This window comes from Carcharhinus amblyrhynchos, chromosome 17, assembly GCF_965287045.1.
Source record: "Carcharhinus amblyrhynchos chromosome 17, sCarAmb.v2.hapA, whole genome shotgun sequence".
In the NCBI taxonomy this organism is placed as follows: domain Eukaryota; kingdom Metazoa; phylum Chordata; class Chondrichthyes; order Carcharhiniformes; family Carcharhinidae; genus Carcharhinus; species Carcharhinus amblyrhynchos.
In genome coordinates, this window is record NC_137340.1 from 34,941,714 (window position 1) to 34,961,987 (window position 20,274).

At 44.3% G+C, this 20,274-nt stretch overlaps 1 protein-coding gene across 2 annotated transcripts in view; it reads right to left on the reverse strand.

The window, feature by feature from the left end:
- The window catches only part of nrap (nebulin-related anchoring protein), a 106,312-nt gene that overhangs the window by 76,655 nt on the left and 9,383 nt on the right, over positions 1-20,274 (reverse strand). Inside the window, exons 8-10 of one of the 2 annotated variants that reach the window (XM_080205797.1) lie at positions 10,598-10,702; positions 8,240-8,344; positions 1,232-1,348 (exon numbers count right to left, since the gene is read on the reverse strand). In XM_080205797.1, the coding sequence (XP_080061923.1) occupies positions 1,232-1,348; positions 8,240-8,344; positions 10,598-10,702 (327 nt within the window). The remainder of the gene's footprint in view (positions 1-1,231; positions 1,349-8,239; positions 8,345-10,597; positions 10,703-20,274) is intronic. The other variant, XM_080205798.1, reaches the window with a different exon arrangement.

Below are 20,274 nucleotides of genomic sequence, written 5' to 3' on the forward strand. Positions count from 1 at the left end.
CTCTATTATTCTCATGAAATGACAAGAGATTTGCTATGTACAACCAAAAGAGAAAATGCTGGAAAATCTCAGCAGGTCCAGGGAGAGAAAAGACCTGTTGTTTCAAGACCAGATGACCCTTTGTCAAAGCTCTTTTGGTTTCAGATTCCAGGATCCGCAGTAATTTGCTTTTATCTTTTGCGACATGCAATGTCTCCCATAGATTTGTAAATCAGTGACAAGTAATTTTTTTTTGTCAACGTCAGAAATATCAGGGGAATGTTCCTGTCCCGCCCACCACAGGAGTCATGGCAAGCGCTGATGGAAAATCCCACCCGATAAATCAAAATCATTTAGGGCAGATATTATCAATGGATCCTCAGGAAGATAAAAGTAAGGTATTTGATTGTTTGTTCCTTTAACTGTATCATGTTTGCATACAAAAACTATTGTTTATTAATTTAAATCTCTCAAATGTTCTTCAAAAGGGATTGAGACTCCACACTTGAAAACATGATTATTCCTGGCCAGAGAGGTTCAGTGTTGTAATCATGGCTTAGTACACCATTAAAACTCAGTCCCGATTGAACAAGGATTAAATATTCATTCCATTTTCCTTTTGAAAGTCAATTGAATTTCAAGTCAAATCACTGATTCAGTGTTGGTTGCACAAAGAGCACAAAAAACTTAAGAAGAAACAAAAGGACCCCCCTAAATAAATTTCTGAATTTCTACATTTAACACGGAGAAACTGCTGTCAGTTTTAACAATAATGACAGTTTCACCATCACTGCAAACAAATTCTGGACCACAATGTTTATCACATGTTGGACGTGCGAAAACTAAAGATTCACAACTACAGAGTGTAAAAGAGTATAACACACAACACCCTGGCACACATTGTTATCATCAACACCAGAAGGAAATGCATATGTAAAGTCTCCACACATACATCAAATCGGTCGAAAATTCAGTCATACATATCCACCTAATAAACACATCATGCTGTTTAGTGCAAGTACCAGAACACATTGTAAGGGCAATTAGGAATTGGCAATAAATGTCAGTCTAACCGGTGACACTCACATCCCAAAAACAAATTGTAATTCACTCACAGCAAATCAATAAAACAGTAAAACATTCATTCTTTAAATGTAAGACAATGAATTTTATTGAAAATTAAAAACACTGTTTAAAGTTCTCCCAATAATTGTAAGAATCTGGTTTGCGCAATTAGTTACACTTTCTTTACCTCACTGACAAGCTTGTTAGCCTCCTTGACATGCTTCATGGCTAGATTTTCTTCAGCAGTTAGTATGTGGTACTGGGCTGATCCCTTCATCGATGTTAGATCTTTTCTGTATTGTATCTGCAATCATAAAACAATTTGCCTCTTAAGCTGTGCCTAGGCATATACATTGATTACTGGAGACCTTGGTGTCAGCTAGGTGCTCAAAACCCAGGAGTACATTATTCTTTGAGTACATATAAAGTCTCAATTCCAAAAGTCCAAGGATAGAATTTTCCCTTCCAGGACAAAGTCCCATGGCAGGATTAGGGATTGGGAATGTTTCCCACTGTGAAAGCTGTTGAGAATTTGCCCGTGTATCACATGACCCCGCCATATTAAATATGCATTAGTGGGGGGATTCGTGACATTTCTTGTGGCAGAGCGGTGTGGATGGCCCATGCTCCGCAATTATATCTAGGAGACATTTTTAAAAGGCATCTGGATATAATTGAGCCACCGTTGAAGGTAGAAGATAGACCTCCAGGGAACACGTTGAAGCTGCAAGGTGGACCTCCAGGGACATTCCGAAGAAAGAAGGTGGACCTCCAGGGACATTCCGAAGAAAGAAGGTGGACCTCCAGGGACATTCCGAAGAAAGAAGGTGGACCTCCAGGGACATTCCGAAGAAAGAAGGTGGACCTCCAGGGACATTCCGAAGAAAGAAGGTGGACCTCCAGGGACATTCCGAAGAAAGAAGGTGGACCTCCAGGGACATTCCGAAGAAAGAAGGTGGACCTCCAGGGACATTCCGAAGAAAGAAGGTGGACCTCCAGGGACATTCCGAAGAAAGAAGGTGGACCTCCAGGGACATTCCGAAGAAAGAAGGTGGACCTCCAGGGACATTCCGAAGAAAGAAGGTGGACCTCCAGGGACATTCCGAAGAAAGAAGGTGGACCTCCAGGGACATTCCGAAGAAAGAAGGTGGACCTCCAGGGACATTCCGAAGAAAGAAGGTGGACCTCCAGGGACATTCCGAAGAAAGAAGGTGGACCTCCAGGGACATTCCGAAGAAAGAAGGTGGACCTCCAGGGACATTCCGAAGAAAGAAGGTGGACCTCCAGGGACATTCCGAAGAAAGAAGGTGGACCTCCAGGGACATTCCGAAGAAAGAAGGTGGACCTCCAGGGACATTCCGAAGAAAGAAGGTGGACCTCCAGGGACATTCCGAAGAAAGAAGGTGGACCTCCAGGGACATTCCGAAGAAAGAAGGTGGACCTCCAGGGACATTCCGAAGAAAGAAGGTGGACCTCCAGGGACATTCCGAAGAAAGAAGGTGGACCTCCAGGGACATTCCGAAGAAAGAAGGTGGACCTCCAGGGACATTCCGAAGAAAGAAGGTGGACCTCCAGGGACATTCCGAAGAAAGAAGGTGGACCTCCAGGGACATTCCGAAGAAAGAAGGTGGACCTCCAGGGACATTCCGAAGAAAGAAGGTGGACCTCCAGGGACATTCCGAAGGAAGAAGGTGGACCTCCAGGGACATTCCGAAGGAAGAAGGTGGACCTCCAGGGACATTCCGAAGGAAGAAGGTGGACCTCCAGGGACATTCCGAAGGAAGAAGGTGGACCTCCAGGGACATTCCGAAGAAAGAAGGTGGACCTCCAGGGACATTCCGAAGAAAGAAGGTGGACCTCCAGGGACATTCCGAAGAAAGAAGGTGGACCTCCAGGGACATTCCGAAGAAAGAAGGTGGACCTCCAGGGACATTCCGAAGAAAGAAGGTGGACCTCCAGGGACATTCCGAAGAAAGAAGGTGGACCTCCAGGGACATTCCGAAGAAAGAAGGTGGACCTCCAGGGACATTCCGAAGAAAGAAGGTGGACCTCCAGGGACATTCCGAAGAAAGAAGGTGGACCTCCAGGGACATTCCGAAGAAAGAAGGTGGACCTCCAGGGATGTTGTGATGCTCAAGATGGACCACCGGGAACATTCTGAAACTGGATATTGGACCTGCAGGGGCACTCTGAAGCTGCAAGATGGACTTCCTCAAAAGATACTGAAGCTAAAGGATCCATTTTATAGGTATGCTCCCCACCATCTCCCCGCACAACCCCCCCACCACCACACCTGCCTTTGCTGCCTGTTTCAGGTTCCAGGGTTACTAGAAGCCTCCAACCCGAACTCTGGAGGTAGCCCCAGGCCTTCAGGTAAGTGCCAATATGTACACAGCACGCTGCTCCAGATGTGTTCTGGACAGCATGATTCCCCGCTGGCAGCACAGCTTTCAGGCAATGGGAGGCAATTCCAATTTGGCCCTCATCTGTATCCCATTAGCAGGGTACAAATCAATTTGGCACCAGCCTTTGGTGGAAATTGTGATCCACCATGGCAGGTGGGAACAGAATATTCCATTGTCAGGAAAAACGTTTTTGCAGTTCCCGCTACATTATCCCGTCCACCCGCAATTAAACCTGCCATGGGGGGGGAGGCGGAGAGGAAAATTCCATCTTAAAATTCCTTTGCCTCTTAAGTGATGACTGGAATTTAAGCAGCCAGCAATAAATGTGGCCTGGTGTGTACATAAACTGCCGGCCAGAAAACTAAATAATGTGAATTACAAGCAAACCTTGCCAAAAGGCTCATAACGTAAACCTAAGTAACATATCAAAACAAAATGTAACTTCATACTCAAACCAGAGCCAGAATTCTCAGGATTTGCATGTCCCCCCGCCGCTGCCCACTGCCAGCGAGAATGGAGAATCCCAGCTGCAGGGGAGATGGAGAATTCTGGTCCCTGTCTCATTCAAACCTGGTCCAAGGTGAGATAAACAGATGTTTACTAGCTAGCTGGGTGATAACATGCATGTTATAATTTTAGAATACCACTCTGTTACAATCTCTATAACAGATTCCTCTATATGTGGTTTTATTTCATGAAGGACAATTCAATTATCGAACCAATCTTTTTTGTTGCCGGGCAGGTATATATTTTTCTCTCATTCATGTTTATTGCAGTGCTATTCCAGATTAAATTATTGTTGAACATGATCATACCTTTCACAATCCTTGAAATGTAAGTGAAAAATTAACTGATAACGCCTATGCCCATCATGGTTTAATTAAAGCATCAACCAGCCTTCAATCGAATATCAACTTATAAGGATTTGAAAATTAAAATAGCCTCTGATCTGTTTCTTCAGCTGATTAATAGGTATGTGTTGAAATGATTCTATTACGCAGGAGATGCCAATCAACAGTTCAAACTTCTGCATTCCTGAATTCTTCTTGTTTTTCCGATAAGCTACAACGATCTCCCTAATGGTCAGAATTCTCTGGCTGTTCACGTCCTGTCGCTGCTGCCACTGAGGATGGAGAATTTGATGCTCTGCCAAATTTCCATTCATCGCAGCGGGCCCAAAAAATCCTGCTGGCGTGAACAGCTGGAGAATCCAGCCAACAATGTCCACTTTCCACTTTGTTAAGAAATAGAGATCATAGAATCGGCCCATCAAATCTGCATCTATCACAATCCCACCCAGGCTCCAACCCCATATCTTCATGCATTTTACCCTAGCTAGTCTCTCTGACACTAAGGGGCAATTTAGCATGGCCAATCCAGCTCATGCACATGTCTGGATTGTGGGAGGAAACCAGAGCACCCGGAGGAAACCCGCGCAGACATGGGGAGAATGTGTAAACCCCACACAGTCATCCAAGCCAGGAATCAAACCCAGGTTCCTGGAGCTGTGAGGCAGCAGTGCCACCATGGAGGAGACAGTGTCATGGTGCAGAATACCTTCTGAGTTTGAAAAGAATAAACCTTGAAAACAAGGTTAGCCAGGAAGTAGTGATTAGGTGACGACAACCATGAGCTTTAACAGCTTGAAGATTGTCAAGTAAGGTGGGAAGATGATGTTACATATTTGAGGCCTTGAAAGAAAATGATTTGGATTAGCAGACTGTGCAAAATGTCTTCATTCATTTAAGTGTGAGAGTAGACAGGAGGAAGAGCTTGCAGGATGGTACATCTGGTGCTTAGTAAAGACAAGAGGAAAGTTGAGACGGGAACTGATCAACCTGATAACAGTTGTAGATAACATAAGGAGGCCAAGAATTAGGAGGAAAGAGAATTACATATAAATGTATATTTTATGAAAGATCATAGGAAAGATTTTGGGCTACATATTGTGAAGCTGGGGAGGGAGAGGGTTGGGGGTGGAGGTGAGGGAGAGAATGGATCGCCTGCCCAAAAAGTAAAGTCGACCTGGAGTCCATTCAGTCCACACTGGATCATCCCACAGCCCTATTACACTGCAAAGGGGTTGAACAGAAACAGGGTGGGATTAGCTGGCAATGCCAGATGTCCCAGTGATGTCAAGACAACATTAGTGGGCACCGCCTGGACTGCAAGGAGGAGAAAGGTGGCCCAATGGATCCCCAGAAACAGATAAGAAGGGGCTGTCCATTGGGTAGGGAGGAGGGAGGTGCTGCCCCAATGCGAAAAGGACTCCCCTGTTTTATGGCACGTGTACCATATTATTGCAGTCGATTGGCTTGGTAAGAAGCTCAATTGACCTCTATTTATTGCAATATGATGGTGGGCCACCTGCTGATTTCCCATATTAGAGGGTGGGCTCAGGACAGGTGGGAAGGTGGTGCGGTGGACACCCGCCCTATTTCATGTGCCCCCACTTCCCGTGCCAAAAACACAACTGAGGGGGCATGTAAAATTGGCTCTTGTTTTAGTGTAAGAAGATACAATAATGAGTGGTATAGGGAACTCTAGGAAAGGGAAGATTCTTAATGGCATTAATGTTAACAGTAAAACCATAACGGATGTAATGAATGGGAATCGAAGCCAGACAAACGTCCAGGCTCAACAAGTTTTCACACAAGTATTGTAAATAGATGAAGGAAATTACATATCATCAGTTTATGTCATCTAAAGTTCAGATATTTGGAGGCAACATCAAATGATTTTGAATTATACCATTAATCAAAAAAGTTGGGGCAAATGGACAAGAGGGACCAGCAATTTTAACACATTTGGTGAGGTTGCCGGAGCCAACCATCCGAACAGAGCAAGTGAGGGGCTAGAAAGTGTCATAAGAACGTAAGAATTAGGAGCAGGAGTAGGCCACCTGGCCCCTCAAGCCTGCTCCGCCATTCAATAAGATCATGGCTGATTTTTTCATGGACTCAGCTCCACTTACCCACCCGCTCACCATAACCCTTAGTTCCTTTACTGTTCAAAAATGTATCTATCCTTAACTTAAAAACATTCAATGAGGTAGCCTCAACTGCTTCACTGGGCAAGGAATTCCACAGATTCACAACCCTTTGTGTGAAAAAGTTCCTCCTCAACTCTGTCCTGAATCTGCTTTCTCTTATTTTGAGGCTGTGCCGCCTAGAGTTTGGGAAAATCAAGATGCTTTTGTGAAAAAATAAATTGTGTCCAACTAATCTATTTGGATTATTTGCCAGCCACTGAAGCGGTGTACAGAGGTGCTTAAACGTATGTTGGGATTTTGAGATGGGTTTGATGAAATTCAACTGAAAAAATTGCCAGTTAAAATGAAAGCACGTGGAATTTAAGTAATTTCATGGCATGGAAACTGGCTGGAAGACAGAAGAGATGGAAAGGTGGAATAAGAAGCACATTCTCAGATGGGAAAGCTGTAACACATGGGATACAACCTCAGCTTTCCATTACATGAGGGTCATTTTGAAAGCTTCAGTTCCTGGCTTGCAGCTTCACAAGACCAGAGTATAGGTCAAAGAATCGGACCTCTGAAGTACTATCCATGGCCTGCACCTGATGAACAAGATTGCTTCCAGAAGCAGAGGTCTGCGTGTTACTGCTTATATACACATTTCCTGGATTAAGAACATAAGAATTTGGAGCAGGAATAGGTGATACTTCTCCACCGTTCAATAAAATCATGGCTGATCTGTCTCAATTTCTCTTCCCTGACTCCTTCCCAAAAGTCTGATTCCCTATCTCAACCTTAAATATACTCAATAAATCAAAGATCCATAGCGCTCTCTGGTAAAGAATTCCAAAACGTCTGAGAGACAGAGGATTTGAAATAGAAGGGTGTTCATATATGGAGAGCACACTAGATTGGAGCATTCCTGGGCTGTGGAAAGGAAGAAAGTGTTTAACACATCAAAGGAAACAACTTTAGAAAGTGGCTTTAGCACTGGGGGGAAGCTTGAAAGTTCTGTTTGGTATTAGAAGAGACGGTGCGACCAAAAATCATGGACCATGAGGGACAATGGGTGGAGCTACAGGCCCTTAAATGAGATGCAGATTATGCTGGCTCTTCATTGACCATCTGGAACCTCCCCCAGTTTCCATGCAAAGTTACAATGGGCCACCAGACCAGCCGTCACAGAAGATCCGAGATTGTATGGGAAAACGGCAATTGCAAGAGTGTGAGAAACTCCTCTGCCTGTGTTGTTGCCCTCAATCAGCAAGGAGGATGTGAAAATAAAGATTCTCTCTGCAATGTTCCAGCCACAGCTCAGAAATTCCCTTCCAGAACCTGACTGTGATTGGGAACTTAATGCTGGTAACCATAGACGCAAATTCATTCCAGTTTCTGTACGTGCAGCTCTCCATCAATTTCTGAGCATGCCCCCTAATTCTGGAATATTGTCATTTTCACCCCATGTCAGAATCATAGAATCCCTACAGTGCAGGAGGCCATTCAGCCCATTGAGTCTGCACTGACCACAATCCCACCCAGGCCCTCTTCCCGCAACCCCACATATTCAGCCTGCTAATCCCCTGACACGAGGGGTCAATTTAGCATTGCCAACCAACCTAACCTGCACATCTTTGGACTGTGGAGGAAATGAGAGCATCCGGAGGAAACCCATGCAGACATGGGGAGAATGTACAAATTCTGCACCCAAGCCGGGAATTGAACCCTCGTCCCTGGCTTTGTGAGGCAGCAGTGCTAACCATTGTGTCCACGTGCCGCCTCAATCAATAGAAGATCTGCTATTTCCTCTAGTACTTACATCACTTGCAAGCTCATTAGCTCTCTTGGCATTGTAGTATGCTGGCGTGATCATCGCTGGGAAACTGCCTTTCCCTTTCGATTCCTCAGAATCAGAGTACTCAGGCTACAGAAGTAGAAGAAAATTATAGCAATCAAAAACAAAATATCCCTAAATTGAAGGTTCTACTTAACGATCACATTATCTGGCACTTCACAGACACTCCGGAAAAATCAACCTGATAATAATGAAGGAATAAAAGCTTTTGAAACATTTTGTACATGAAAATCACAATCCCATAACTCAAACGTGGACATTCATTATTATAAATATGGGAGCCCAGCTCAGCTCACTGAAGGGCCACAGTTGATTTGAGAACAGTTGTCACGGGCAAGCTCTCAACAGTCCTGCTGAAAGTTCTGAGGAACTCAGAATGGGGTCATTTAATGGCAATAGCAATGTCTTCCAAGAGGACAAATCAGAAATTTGCACAGAGTAGTCAGAAGAAGCAAAGAGCATGCATGATTTTGTCTGACCATTCAAAAGGGATAAATTGGAAAGTAACGCACGACTTATCGGAACTTAAAATGTGGACTTTTACAAGTGAAAATCCCTAGTAAAGCTTTAAGACCACTCCTTACACAGACACCTCTCCGAAATAGGTTCGGGCAGCTCTGATTTAGGTGATAAATAACAGTGTTGGATAAAACTGAGAATTCCAAGACTGCCGGCACAGGATAGTACAAACTCTCAGGTAAAAATCACTCAGCACCTGGTTTTGGGTATAAGATAAGCAGAGTGACTTAATGCCTGCCTGAAAAGGGAGGCCACATGAGGCTCTTTCCCATTTGAAGAGACGAATACTGCCACTTGCCTCACTGAGCTGCAGGTGAAGGGGAGTCTCAGTGGAGGGAAGGAGCAGCTATGTTGAGTCAATTGAATACTATATATACTGTTAGAACTGGGAAACACTCCTGCCTCTCCATTCAACGTTTTTGTTTCAATTAAAAATGTGCCATTTGGAGAGTAGTTGCCTCGTCAGCTGAAGCAGCCATTCACACCCAGAGCAGATTAAGCTCAGCTCCGACTGCACTCCACAATATCCCAAGATATGTAAATGATGGGCCTAAATATACATTGCGGTGGCAGAGGTGGCACACCATTGGTCCCTAAACGTGTCACCACAACTCTACTTTGCCATACCATGTGATATATTGGCTAATTTTACCATCTGATGTCCGCAGAAGATGATGTTGCTTCATATTATTGAAACTGTACAGTGTTTCTTTACAAGAAATGTTTATTTCTGCACGACTGCATCATGGTTGGTTGCCTAGGGACTTCTGAAAAATGACCTGAACTGACATTGGGTTGGACATATTTCACACTACCTTTGAAAGCAGAATGTTAGCCTCGAAATTGGATATTAGTGCACCAGCTATTTAGACATTGAACAGGATCACCAAGCTTCATTTCTAACTCCCTTTATTTTCATCACTATATATTTATGTAGATGTCCTCTGCCTACATATAATTGTGTCGTTTAAACGTTACTTTTAGCTGGAGAGGGATGGCAACAGTCCCTCATATTGGATGACTGTTATACAGAAGAGATACTGGTGCAATGGTGAATTGAAAATAAATTCAGCTCCCATTAAGGAGGAATGTGTAGCACAGTAGCAAGAAAATAGGGGAGATGCTGGCATAGTGATATTGTCACTGGAATAGTAATTCAGAGAGCCAGGGTCATGATTAGAAACCTGGGCTCAAATCCCACCACAAAAAGTGGTGAAATGTAAATTCAATGAAAATCTGGAATTATAAACCCTTCAGGGTCCTTTAGGGAATTTCTGATCTGTGTGTGACTGCTGAGCCACAGCAATGTGGTTGATATTTAACTGCAAGCCATTCAGTTCCAGGGCAATTAAGGATGAACAACTTACACATCTCTTCAATGAATAAACAAAAATATTAATCTTAAACGTTCTTATTTGGAATGACTTTAATCAGGCCATTGAAGCTGGCCTATTGGAATACAAATTCCCCGATGAATGGCCCATCAATTGGCCCTATCAGGGAGACTTTAATTTGTATATAACCGAGAGTGTCAGTTCCTCTGGCACTCCGGAACGTAGACTGCTGACTGACTGTGTACCACTGTTGGAATTGTAAATAAAGTGATTCTGGTGAAGGGACATCTGCCTCCTGAAGTTATTACATTATTCTTGAGTAATGCTTCACATATTTTGTTCACTAATTGATTTGGGAATAGTCTTTTGTTAAAACAACAGGGAAATCATTCAAAAATGGAGGTGACCAAAGAAATGCAAAGAAGAGAGCTGGTTCAGCACCCATATTGCGTTTTGCTATATGATCTACCTGACTGTACTTTACTGAATTCTCTCTTGTCATGGCCACTTGAGCTCCTGCTGCTTGGCTCCATTTCCCCTTAATGTTCTTCTCATAATCTTCATGATATTTAAGCTGGCAGAGAAAATTGAAAAGAAAATGAGCCAAAAGTATGTAATGTCAACAAGTGAAACATTTTCAAATGACCTTATTAGTGGCAAGCTCCAAAGATCCCTTTAAGGACTTCTGGTGTGACACTGGGTGCTTACAATTTTGTATATTTGCATTTATTTCTGCTTTGCTTGCGAGTACAAACCTACAGTGAATATTTAAAGTCATTTTGTATTTAATCTCATTTGTAGACATTAACCTTAAACCAGCTATGACTGTACTTTGATAAATTAAATCAGTAGTGACCTCTTTTTCTAGACCCTGGGCAGGATTTTCCAACACTCCCCACCTCCACCCATGGTGTATGTTGCGGACGTGGCCCGCCATTGGTCCATAAATGTGCCATTACAATTCTACTTTGCCGTACCAAGTGATTGGTTGGCTAATTTTATTATCGGACGTCTGCAGAAGATGATATTGCTTCACATTATTGAACCTGTACAGTGTTTCTTTACAAGAAATGTTTACGTGTGACTACATCGTACTCAAATTGGAAACAAATAATTCTTTCAAATGTTAATAAAAAGCTTTAAGTACAGCATTAATGTTTCCCATCCAAATTTTGGAGCTAGATGTCAATATAAATTTTATCATAGTGTAAATAATAAACCAGTTTTTAATAAACACAAACACACACAAAATGTCTATTTTAATTGTGAGAAGGGCCCATCTTAGAAATGCACAACCAATTTTTCTTGTATACATCAATATCCTCTTACTATTGGTACAGATTTTCCATTGAAATCATAGAAACAGAATCATAGAATCTCTTCAATGCAGAAGGAGTCCATTCAGCCCATCGACAAGAGAGAATTCAGTGACCTCTGTGCTCTTCTATAAAAGGGAATTGCTAATAATTTCCAGTCAAGTTAGACTGAGAGGAGTAGTAACAAGAATTCTGCAGTCCAATAATGTTTTGAATTTAATTCTGGGATGGAATTTTCTCATCTGAGAACAGGTCCTGTGATGGGAGCAGGAATGTATTGTGCATCCCACTGCGGAGAGCAGCAGGAAACCACACCATATATTCTGACCTCAACCTCACTGATCATGCCCCCAGGGAATTAACACTGCATCCCATGGTGGGCCGGGCAGAATCGCACGAGTCCCACCATCAAATCTGGGCACCATGTTGAAAAGGTGCCCCCCCAACCACATTGAACCCACCAGTGCCACAGGAAAATTCCACCCCAAATTCAAATCTGCATATATTAGCAAACAGGAATGATGTGGAAATGAGAAGGTGAAGGTGATATAATTTATAGTATCTCAATAATAGGCATGATCTGGACAATCTCAGATTGACATAGACCAGTGGAGATAGAGTTATAAAAGTCAACTGACAAAGCCAGGAATCTTTCAGAAGACAATCAAAACAGCCTCTACAAATTCCTAGAATTATAGTGTGCATTCCCAGTCAGTGAGATAAACTCTGTCCCGTTACTGCCAATTATGTCGCTTCGAAGCCCTGGTTATCAGTTAGCAAGTGTCTGGACAGAACCAATGGGACAGTTCATTTTTGTCAATATTAAAAAAAAGTGTTTTGCATTGGTTGCAATTATATTGCAGCTTTGCTGAAACTGAAGAGCAATGAAAGGGTCCATCTGTGTTGCAACACATCGATGCACTTTCGGGTATTTAATTAGTCACTGTTGTGGAAAATCACACCACGTGCCAGAATTCAATGTATGCTCAGTGGGAAAATTACTCTTGTTGGTTTTTAACATAAGCCATTATAGAAAAACTGCAGGACATCTAGCCCAAAGCAACAATTAGTTGTATTGACATATCCTTCACTGTAAAATAAAGAACTCCAAGCAGTTCACTAAGACTTAGGGGCAGGATATCTGGGTGGCACAGTGACACAGAGGTTAGCACTGCTGCCTCACAACACCAGGTATGCAGGTTTGATTCCAGCACAATAAGAAGTCTCATAACACCAGGTTAAAGTCCAACAGGTTTATTTGGAATCATGAGCTTTTGGAGTGCTGCTCCTTCATCAAATAAACCTGTTAGGTGTTAACCTGGTGTTGTGAAACTTCTTACTGTGCCCACCCCAGTCCAACGTCAGCATCTCTACATAATGTCTGTGTGGAGTTTGCATGTTCTCCCCTTGTCTTTGTGGGTTTCCTTCAAGTGCTCTAGTTTCCTCCCATTGTCTAAAGATGTGCAGGTTAGGTGGATTGGCCATACTAAATTTCCTCACAGTGTCAGGGGACTAACAGGGTAAATGTGGGGTCGCAGTGGATAGGGCATGGGTAGGATGTCATCGTTGCAGGCTCAATAGGTTGAATGGCCTCCTTCAGCACTATAGAGATTCTATGATTATATTCCCCATGGGCTTCAGGTCCCTGATGTCAGGGTCAAATGGGGTTAGTAGCCTGTCCCTGATTTGTCACCAGACTAGTTAATTACTGGCCAGAGGATGGGCTTGCCTTCCAAGGACAGTGGGCAGGATCTCAAAACAGGAGGGCCAATAGGAGGCCCACAATAAGGAAAGAAGTGGCAGCAGGCTAACTTTTCAGATAATTCTAAATGAGGGCAGCTCCATTTGAAGTACTCGTCCTCCAACGTTTCATATTATAGACTGAGCACCTGAGCTACCATTGGGGAGCCTCTTCACAGGGAGGCCTGTAGGTGCAGCTGCAGCCAGACAGGTGGGGGGAGCCTTGGAGTCTGCCCAAAGCACTGGCCTCCTGGGCTACAGACAGGAAACTTCCTTTCTGCAGCTGAGATGGTTCCCACAACCCCCAGGTGCCTTCATGGAAGTCAACTGGAAAATTCCAATGAGCCATTGACAGTAGGCCTTTGACAGCCTGATCTGTCTTCTGTCTCTTACAGGTGAATGAATACCCACTGCAGTGACCCTCCAACCCACTCTCCCTATCTCACTCCTGGGAAAATGACCCAGGGAAGGACGTTGCCAGGGAATAGGCATGTTAACCAATGGTACAAAACTTCATTCATGCCTAACTCCACACCCACCATCAATTGGGCCTTGAAATTTAGCCCTTAGTCAAATGGACACCAAACAAAAGAAGGGGATAATGCGTGGGATTACCAACAACTTAATAAAGAAATTCTTAAAGATAGACAGGGAGAAGGAGGAGCAGAAAGCTGAGGGAAAGGATTCCAAAACCTAGATTCAGGTGGCTGAAGACACAACCACAATTGATGAGATGATGGCATGACTTAGTGGAACAGACTGTTCAGGCTTTGATGAGGTTCCAAAGAAAGTGAGGGGGTAAATCAGAAAAAGATTAAGTATGAGAATTTTAAATAGGAAGTGTTAGAGAGGCAAGGAGTCAATGCAGATCAATTGGAACTGGGATGATAGCTATATAGAGCTTTTAGCAAGATCAGATATGAGCTAAAGATGCTACTGGTTATTGTGGCAGTGACACATTTGGAAAGAGTTGAGAAGGTTTGGCGTCTTAACAATTAGGAACAAATTCCTGGAAGAGAATGGACGCTGTGCTAAACGTTGATCTTTATTTTGTTGCTTAGAGTATTTAGCACAATGCCAGAAGTATTCAAATTTACTGTCTGGAAGCTAAGATTCATTGGAACCTGTTGAACTAATACATTGAGTAGGCAATCAAAAATCACCTGCAATAATATGGCTAAACTGCCATTTAACTGGATTAACTAGAGTGTGTGTGTCTATGATTTATTTTAGATATACACACATACACATATGTATAGTGTGATCTCATAAAAAAAGGCAGAGCACAGGTTCCTGTGTGAAAAATGAGGTGATTCCCATCAAAGGCACCAGCGTATTTTCAGGCCAAATCTTATGCCTTATTAGTAATGATTTTAATGCCCACGAGCTTCACGCCACTCCAGTGGCAAGTTTCCTCTGATTCGCCCACCCCACAGTGACTTAACTGCTGCAAGCTCACAATACCTTTCACTATATGCTAATACATGTGACAATAATAAATCTAAATCAAATCGAAAGCACTGAGGAGCTCCATCTAAATGGTTTCTCAGCACTTGTCCAATAACAACTGCAGGGCATGGCAGGCAAGTCAGCAGCACCATGCTTTTCGCAGGGGAGTCCTCACCAGGACAGTAGATGGAATGGAGCAGAGGTGGGACACACTATCCCTGCCCCAGGAGACAGCTTTCCAACAGGATCACCACCCCTGTCTGGGATGCAGTGCCAGTGCACTCCAGAAGAGGACTAGGCAGCAGTGTCAGAAGATGATGAATGATCTTCTTCGCTCAGCCAGGGTAAATCTCCCACTGGAGTCCTTCACATCCCCAATGCCTTTCTCTCATTCAGCTACCTTGGACTTTACCAACACTAGGCACCAGATTCCCCCCTCCTTCCCATAATCACCATGGTCCCACCAGTAGACGCTGTGGTCCTCACACTCCAGCTCCCACCAAGCTCCACACCTGCCCCTCATCACCATCTTAAATATTAACACTTCCACCTACACTCTCTTCCTCTCTAGGTCATTGCAGGACAAACTCAAGCAGGGGTGAGTGGGCGCAGCCAGCTGGAGTCATGCCCAAGCTGAGAACTTTCACACATTTTGAGAAGCGAGCCCTCAAGCTCACCGGGGAGGAGGAAGAGTGTGCCTGTAATGGAGACAGCAGAGAGGCGTGAGAATCCTCAACACATATGCTGTTATTCCTCAAGTGAGTAATCAAAGTTCCCTCCATATCCCTTGTAATGCACTGATGCCATGTCTCTTCTCTTGCAGGCAAATTAGTGGAACAAGCCAGATTGTCCTTGCGCTCCCTAGGCCCACTGAACTCCAACAGCTCAGAGGGAGACTTCTCCAACCTCACTGTTGAAGAGGTGTCACAGCTGTCACCCGCACCTGGTACCAGTGCAGATATTCATACCTCGGTGGGTCCAATAACTTGACAGGCTTCTGGGTCACTCACTAGTGAGCACCTCAAAAGGTAAAGATCCACAGCAGATGAAGGCAGACATGACCCAGGGAGCCAACACTCTGAGGGATGCAGGAGCCTAGGACATGGTTGGGTCCCCTTGCCAATGATGTGCCCTTGGGCCCTGTCATCCTAAAGCTGCTGGAGCTGTAAAGACAGAATCCCAAGTATTCAAAAGAGATGACAGCAGTCCCCCTCAGAGCGCAAGGCCAACTGGAAGGGTCCCTTTGCCTTCTTTTTGAGGAGATGTTGTAGTCACTGCAGCGCACTGATGCCAACACTGCGAGGCTGGAGTCTGCAGTGGAGACCTTGGTACAGAATGTATACTCCATGGTAGGAAATGTCCGCACCATGGTGCAGGGCTTCAACTACATGATGCAGGCACTCATGGGAATCCAGTAGCGTCTTCGCCAGAGGACAGAGGGGCCTCTGGATCTTATTCCAGCTGCCCATCCATCCCATGGAGGAGCACAGGGGTCCCCGGGAAGATGAAAGGAAGAGGATCAGCAGGAGTGCAACCCGGGGCCCACCAGCCAGAGAACCCTGGGCATCTCCAGCCCATCTGACATCCCCCTCTCCATGAGCAATATACCTCCAGCCCGATACTGAGGGTGGAAGCAGTCAAACATCTGTGGAGCCTGAAAGCTGGCCTGGAGCCTCAAGGTCCTGGCCCCCCAGAGGGCACTTACCAAGGTCACCTCAGGCAAAAGGGTGTGGAAGTTAGCAGGCCACCTCAATCTCAGCTGTGGATTCTGGAGATATACACAGGTATAGCGGGAGAATCAGGAAGATTAAGAAACCATCAGCACTTAGTGGGTGAATATGGGAACTAGTGTAGGTAGGTCACCATTTTGGTTTGAATTTTTGTCAATGCATTTCACTTCATTCACTCACAGAGTCTCTAGACTGTCTGTTCATGCCACCAAGTTCAGGGGAACCACCGTGCTCACCTGGCACTTCAACCCAGTGGAGTGAGAGGGTGGCAGTGCTATGTCCCTCCTGCCCTCTTGCCAGCCCCTTCCCAAAGGAAGGGCACTCCCTCAGCTATGATATGGACAGGAAGGGGGACACAGGAAGCATTGTCCACATATCAGCCTTCACAGTTTCTGTAAAGCAAGGGGTACCCTGACATGTAGGGAAGGTAAGGCCTATAAATTTCCCCTCTAACTCATCTTCCTTAAATGGTAATTCTGGGACATACACCCCCTGGCTCCCAGTTGAACTTGTGTCCCGGAGTCCTCTCCAGTGCCCCCCCCTCCCCCCCCAAGCAATGCACACCCTGGAAAGTGTTGGCTGCCTGAGTGCTCACCTCTGAAATCTCCCTCCGAGGTGAAGGTGCCTGGTTCACATTTACATACAGCTGTTGTAAATGGCGCTGGTGAGGCATCACGCCGGTGCTGCTGAATATTGGGGGCGGGGTCCCTGGAGAGAGTGCTCACTAATGACATGCTATGCCATTGTATTAAAATGAGCTTTCTGTGGTCCCATAGCTTGTTTCACACCACTCCACCAGCAGGGGGCTGGCAAAATTGGTTTGGAAACTCATCGCACGAATTGCACTCTCTGGAATTTGAGCACGTGCTTCCATTTCCACAGATAACAGGGTGCAGGCACAAAATCACCCCCAATAAAAATAATACATAGTACAAGAGCAAGGAGATTATATTATAATTTGTTACTATTAGTATGTATATAGAACAGTGGTTCAGCCTGAACTGAGTACTGTGTCCAGTTTTGAATGAGACAACTTTAGGAAAGATGTGAAGGCATTAGAGAGAGTGCAGTAAAGGATGGTTCCAGGGATGAGGAACTTCAATTATGCGAACAGGTTGGAAAGGTTGGCACAGTTTGCCTTGGAGAAGGAAAGGTTGAGAGGAGATCTGCTCGAGGTATTCAAAACCTTGGAAAGTCTGGATGGAGCAGATGGGGGAGAAACTGTTCCCACTGATGAAAGGATCAAGAACCAGAGGGCACAGATTTACAGTAACTGGCAAAAGAAGCTATGGAGAGAAACATCTTTGTGCAATGAATGTTTAAGATGCAGAATGCACAGCTTGAAAAGTGGTGGAGGCAAGTTCATTCCAGGCTTTCAAGAAGGGATTGGATTATTGTCTGAAAAGGAATAATGTGCAGGGTTACAGGGAGAAGCAGAGAGTTGCATTAGTTCAGACCGCTGGCTGACTGAATGACCTCCTTCTGTGGTGTCACCACTCTAATGCTAGGATTTAAAACATTGCAAGAATCCAGCTGTAAAAGGAAAGAAGAAAAATTCCAACATAAATTAAGTAATGATGATCCACAACTCATAATAGATGGCATGAAGTTACAAAAAAAAAATGTTCAACATGGAAAAGGAATGTGATCATCCAGCAACCAGAATGTTCAGCAAGCCTTGGAGACTATCATTCTGGCTGTGAACACACTGTCAGTAATTTCCTTTGTGTTACAACTGTAGAAACTGAAAAAATATGTTTCCAAGGTTGCTTAACTCAAGAGACAATTGCGCTAGTGAGCAATGGAAATTTCTGTGACAATACAGGATACAACATAGGCAAACCGCCTAATGTTTCAGAAACCATTCATACCATTAAGGTCAAAAGGTGCTAAACGTGATGCTATTAATAGACAGAACCTAAAATTGTCCAGTAGTCTGCTGCAACTGCAGCACGAAATGAAGAACATATGCAAGGTCAAGTGCAATTAACGAACAAGAGGACGGCACAGTGGTTAGCACTGCTGCCTCACTGCACCAGCAATCCGGATTCAATTCCGACCTTTGGGTGGCAACCTGTATGGAGTTTGCACTTTCCCCTTATGTGTACGTGGGTTTCTCCCCCAGATGCTTCAGTTTCCAGTCCGAAGATGTGCACATTGGGTGGATTAGCCATGCTAATTTGTCCCTTAGTGTCGCAAGATGGTGTATGTTAGGAGGATTAGGGGGTAAATGTCTGGTGTTTTGGGGATAGGGCCGTGGGGTGGACCTGGGCAAGGTACTCTGTCAGAGAGTTGGTGCAGACTTGATGGTGGGCTGAATGAGCCCTCCTGCACTGTAGGGATTCTGTGATGGGGAATGGCCCAGAATGGCTGCAGACTGATTATCATTGTTTACCATGCAGTAGAAAATAATTCATACTGTTGACTGAAATAGGCATTAACAAATATCCTTTCATTTATTGCAGATTGTTGCCCTTACAGGAAAAACTGAGGTAAAATAGGCAATGGTGAGCATCAAGAATATGTACATAGTCAAGGTCTCTGGTTTGGTAGCCATTCACATTGTTGACAATGTACAAGTTATCATAGAATCCCTATGTACAGAAGGAGGTCATTCAGCCCATTGAGTCTACACCAATCACAATCCCACCCAGGCCCTATTCCTGCAACCCTTATTTACCCTGCTAATCTCCCTGACACTTGGAATTGAACCCGGGTCCCTGCCACTATGAGGCAGCAGTGCTAACACTTTGCCATCCTTTTGTTTTTAAGGACAGAATTGTGCTTTTGATTTGCACAATCATTGTACGAGCTTTATTTGTGCAAACATGTTTCAGCACTATTCCAGCAAATATGCCATCTCTTGTCTGGACACTAACATGCCTAACATTGCATATGGACTTATCACTACTTGTTCCTACAGATATGCCAGATGCTTAGGAGCAGCAGCACAAGACCATTTCACTATGAAGTCTTACCACAGCATTCTGCATTATTTAAAACAGTTATTACCAGAGGTTGTTGGTAAATTCAAGGAAGATATACAGTTCGAATCATTTCACGTAGCTATCCCTCACACTTAAGATGTCTAATTTTGCAGCTTTTAACTCGAACAGCCACATAATACTGTCTTTATAAGAGTAGGTCAGAAGCTGGTATTCTGGGTTGAATAACTCACCGCCTGACCTCCCCAAAGCTTGTCTGCTATCTGCGAGTCACAAGCCAGGAGTGTGATGGAATACATACATTTGCCTGGGCAATTGCAACTCCAACAACATTCAAGATATCCAACAACAATCAGCACAAATCAACTCACTTGATCAGCATCCCAGCCACCATGTTAAATATTCACTTTCCTCCACCACCCTCATACTATCTACATAATGCACTGCAAAAAAAAAATCGCCACAGCTTCTTCAAAAGTATCTCCAAAAACTGCCACCTTTAAAAGGACAAAGGCACATGGGAACACCGTCACTTTCAAGTACCCCTCCAAGTCACACACCACACCAGTATGAAATAATATTTCACTCTTCCTTCATTAGAGTTATGCCAAAAGCCAGGAAGCCCAACCCACACAGCACTAGGGGAGTGCCTACACCACACAGACTGCAATAGTCCAAGAAGGGGGCTCTCTGCCACCTTCTCAAGGACTTTTAGGGATGGGCAATGAATGCTGGCCTTGTCAATGATATGGACAGCCTGAGAATGATTTTGAAGAGAAGTAGTCAGTACACCCACAAGCAGCACCTCAGAAGACTTCAGGAAAGCGTCACATCTCGTCCTTCAAATAATATGTTACATCAGTCTGAATGGATCACTGCTTATCAATTCAGAGCAAGTGCTAGCTGCCCATACAGCACCATTAGAATGGAGAGAGGAGAGGGTAAAGTAATGCAACAGTTGCCTAG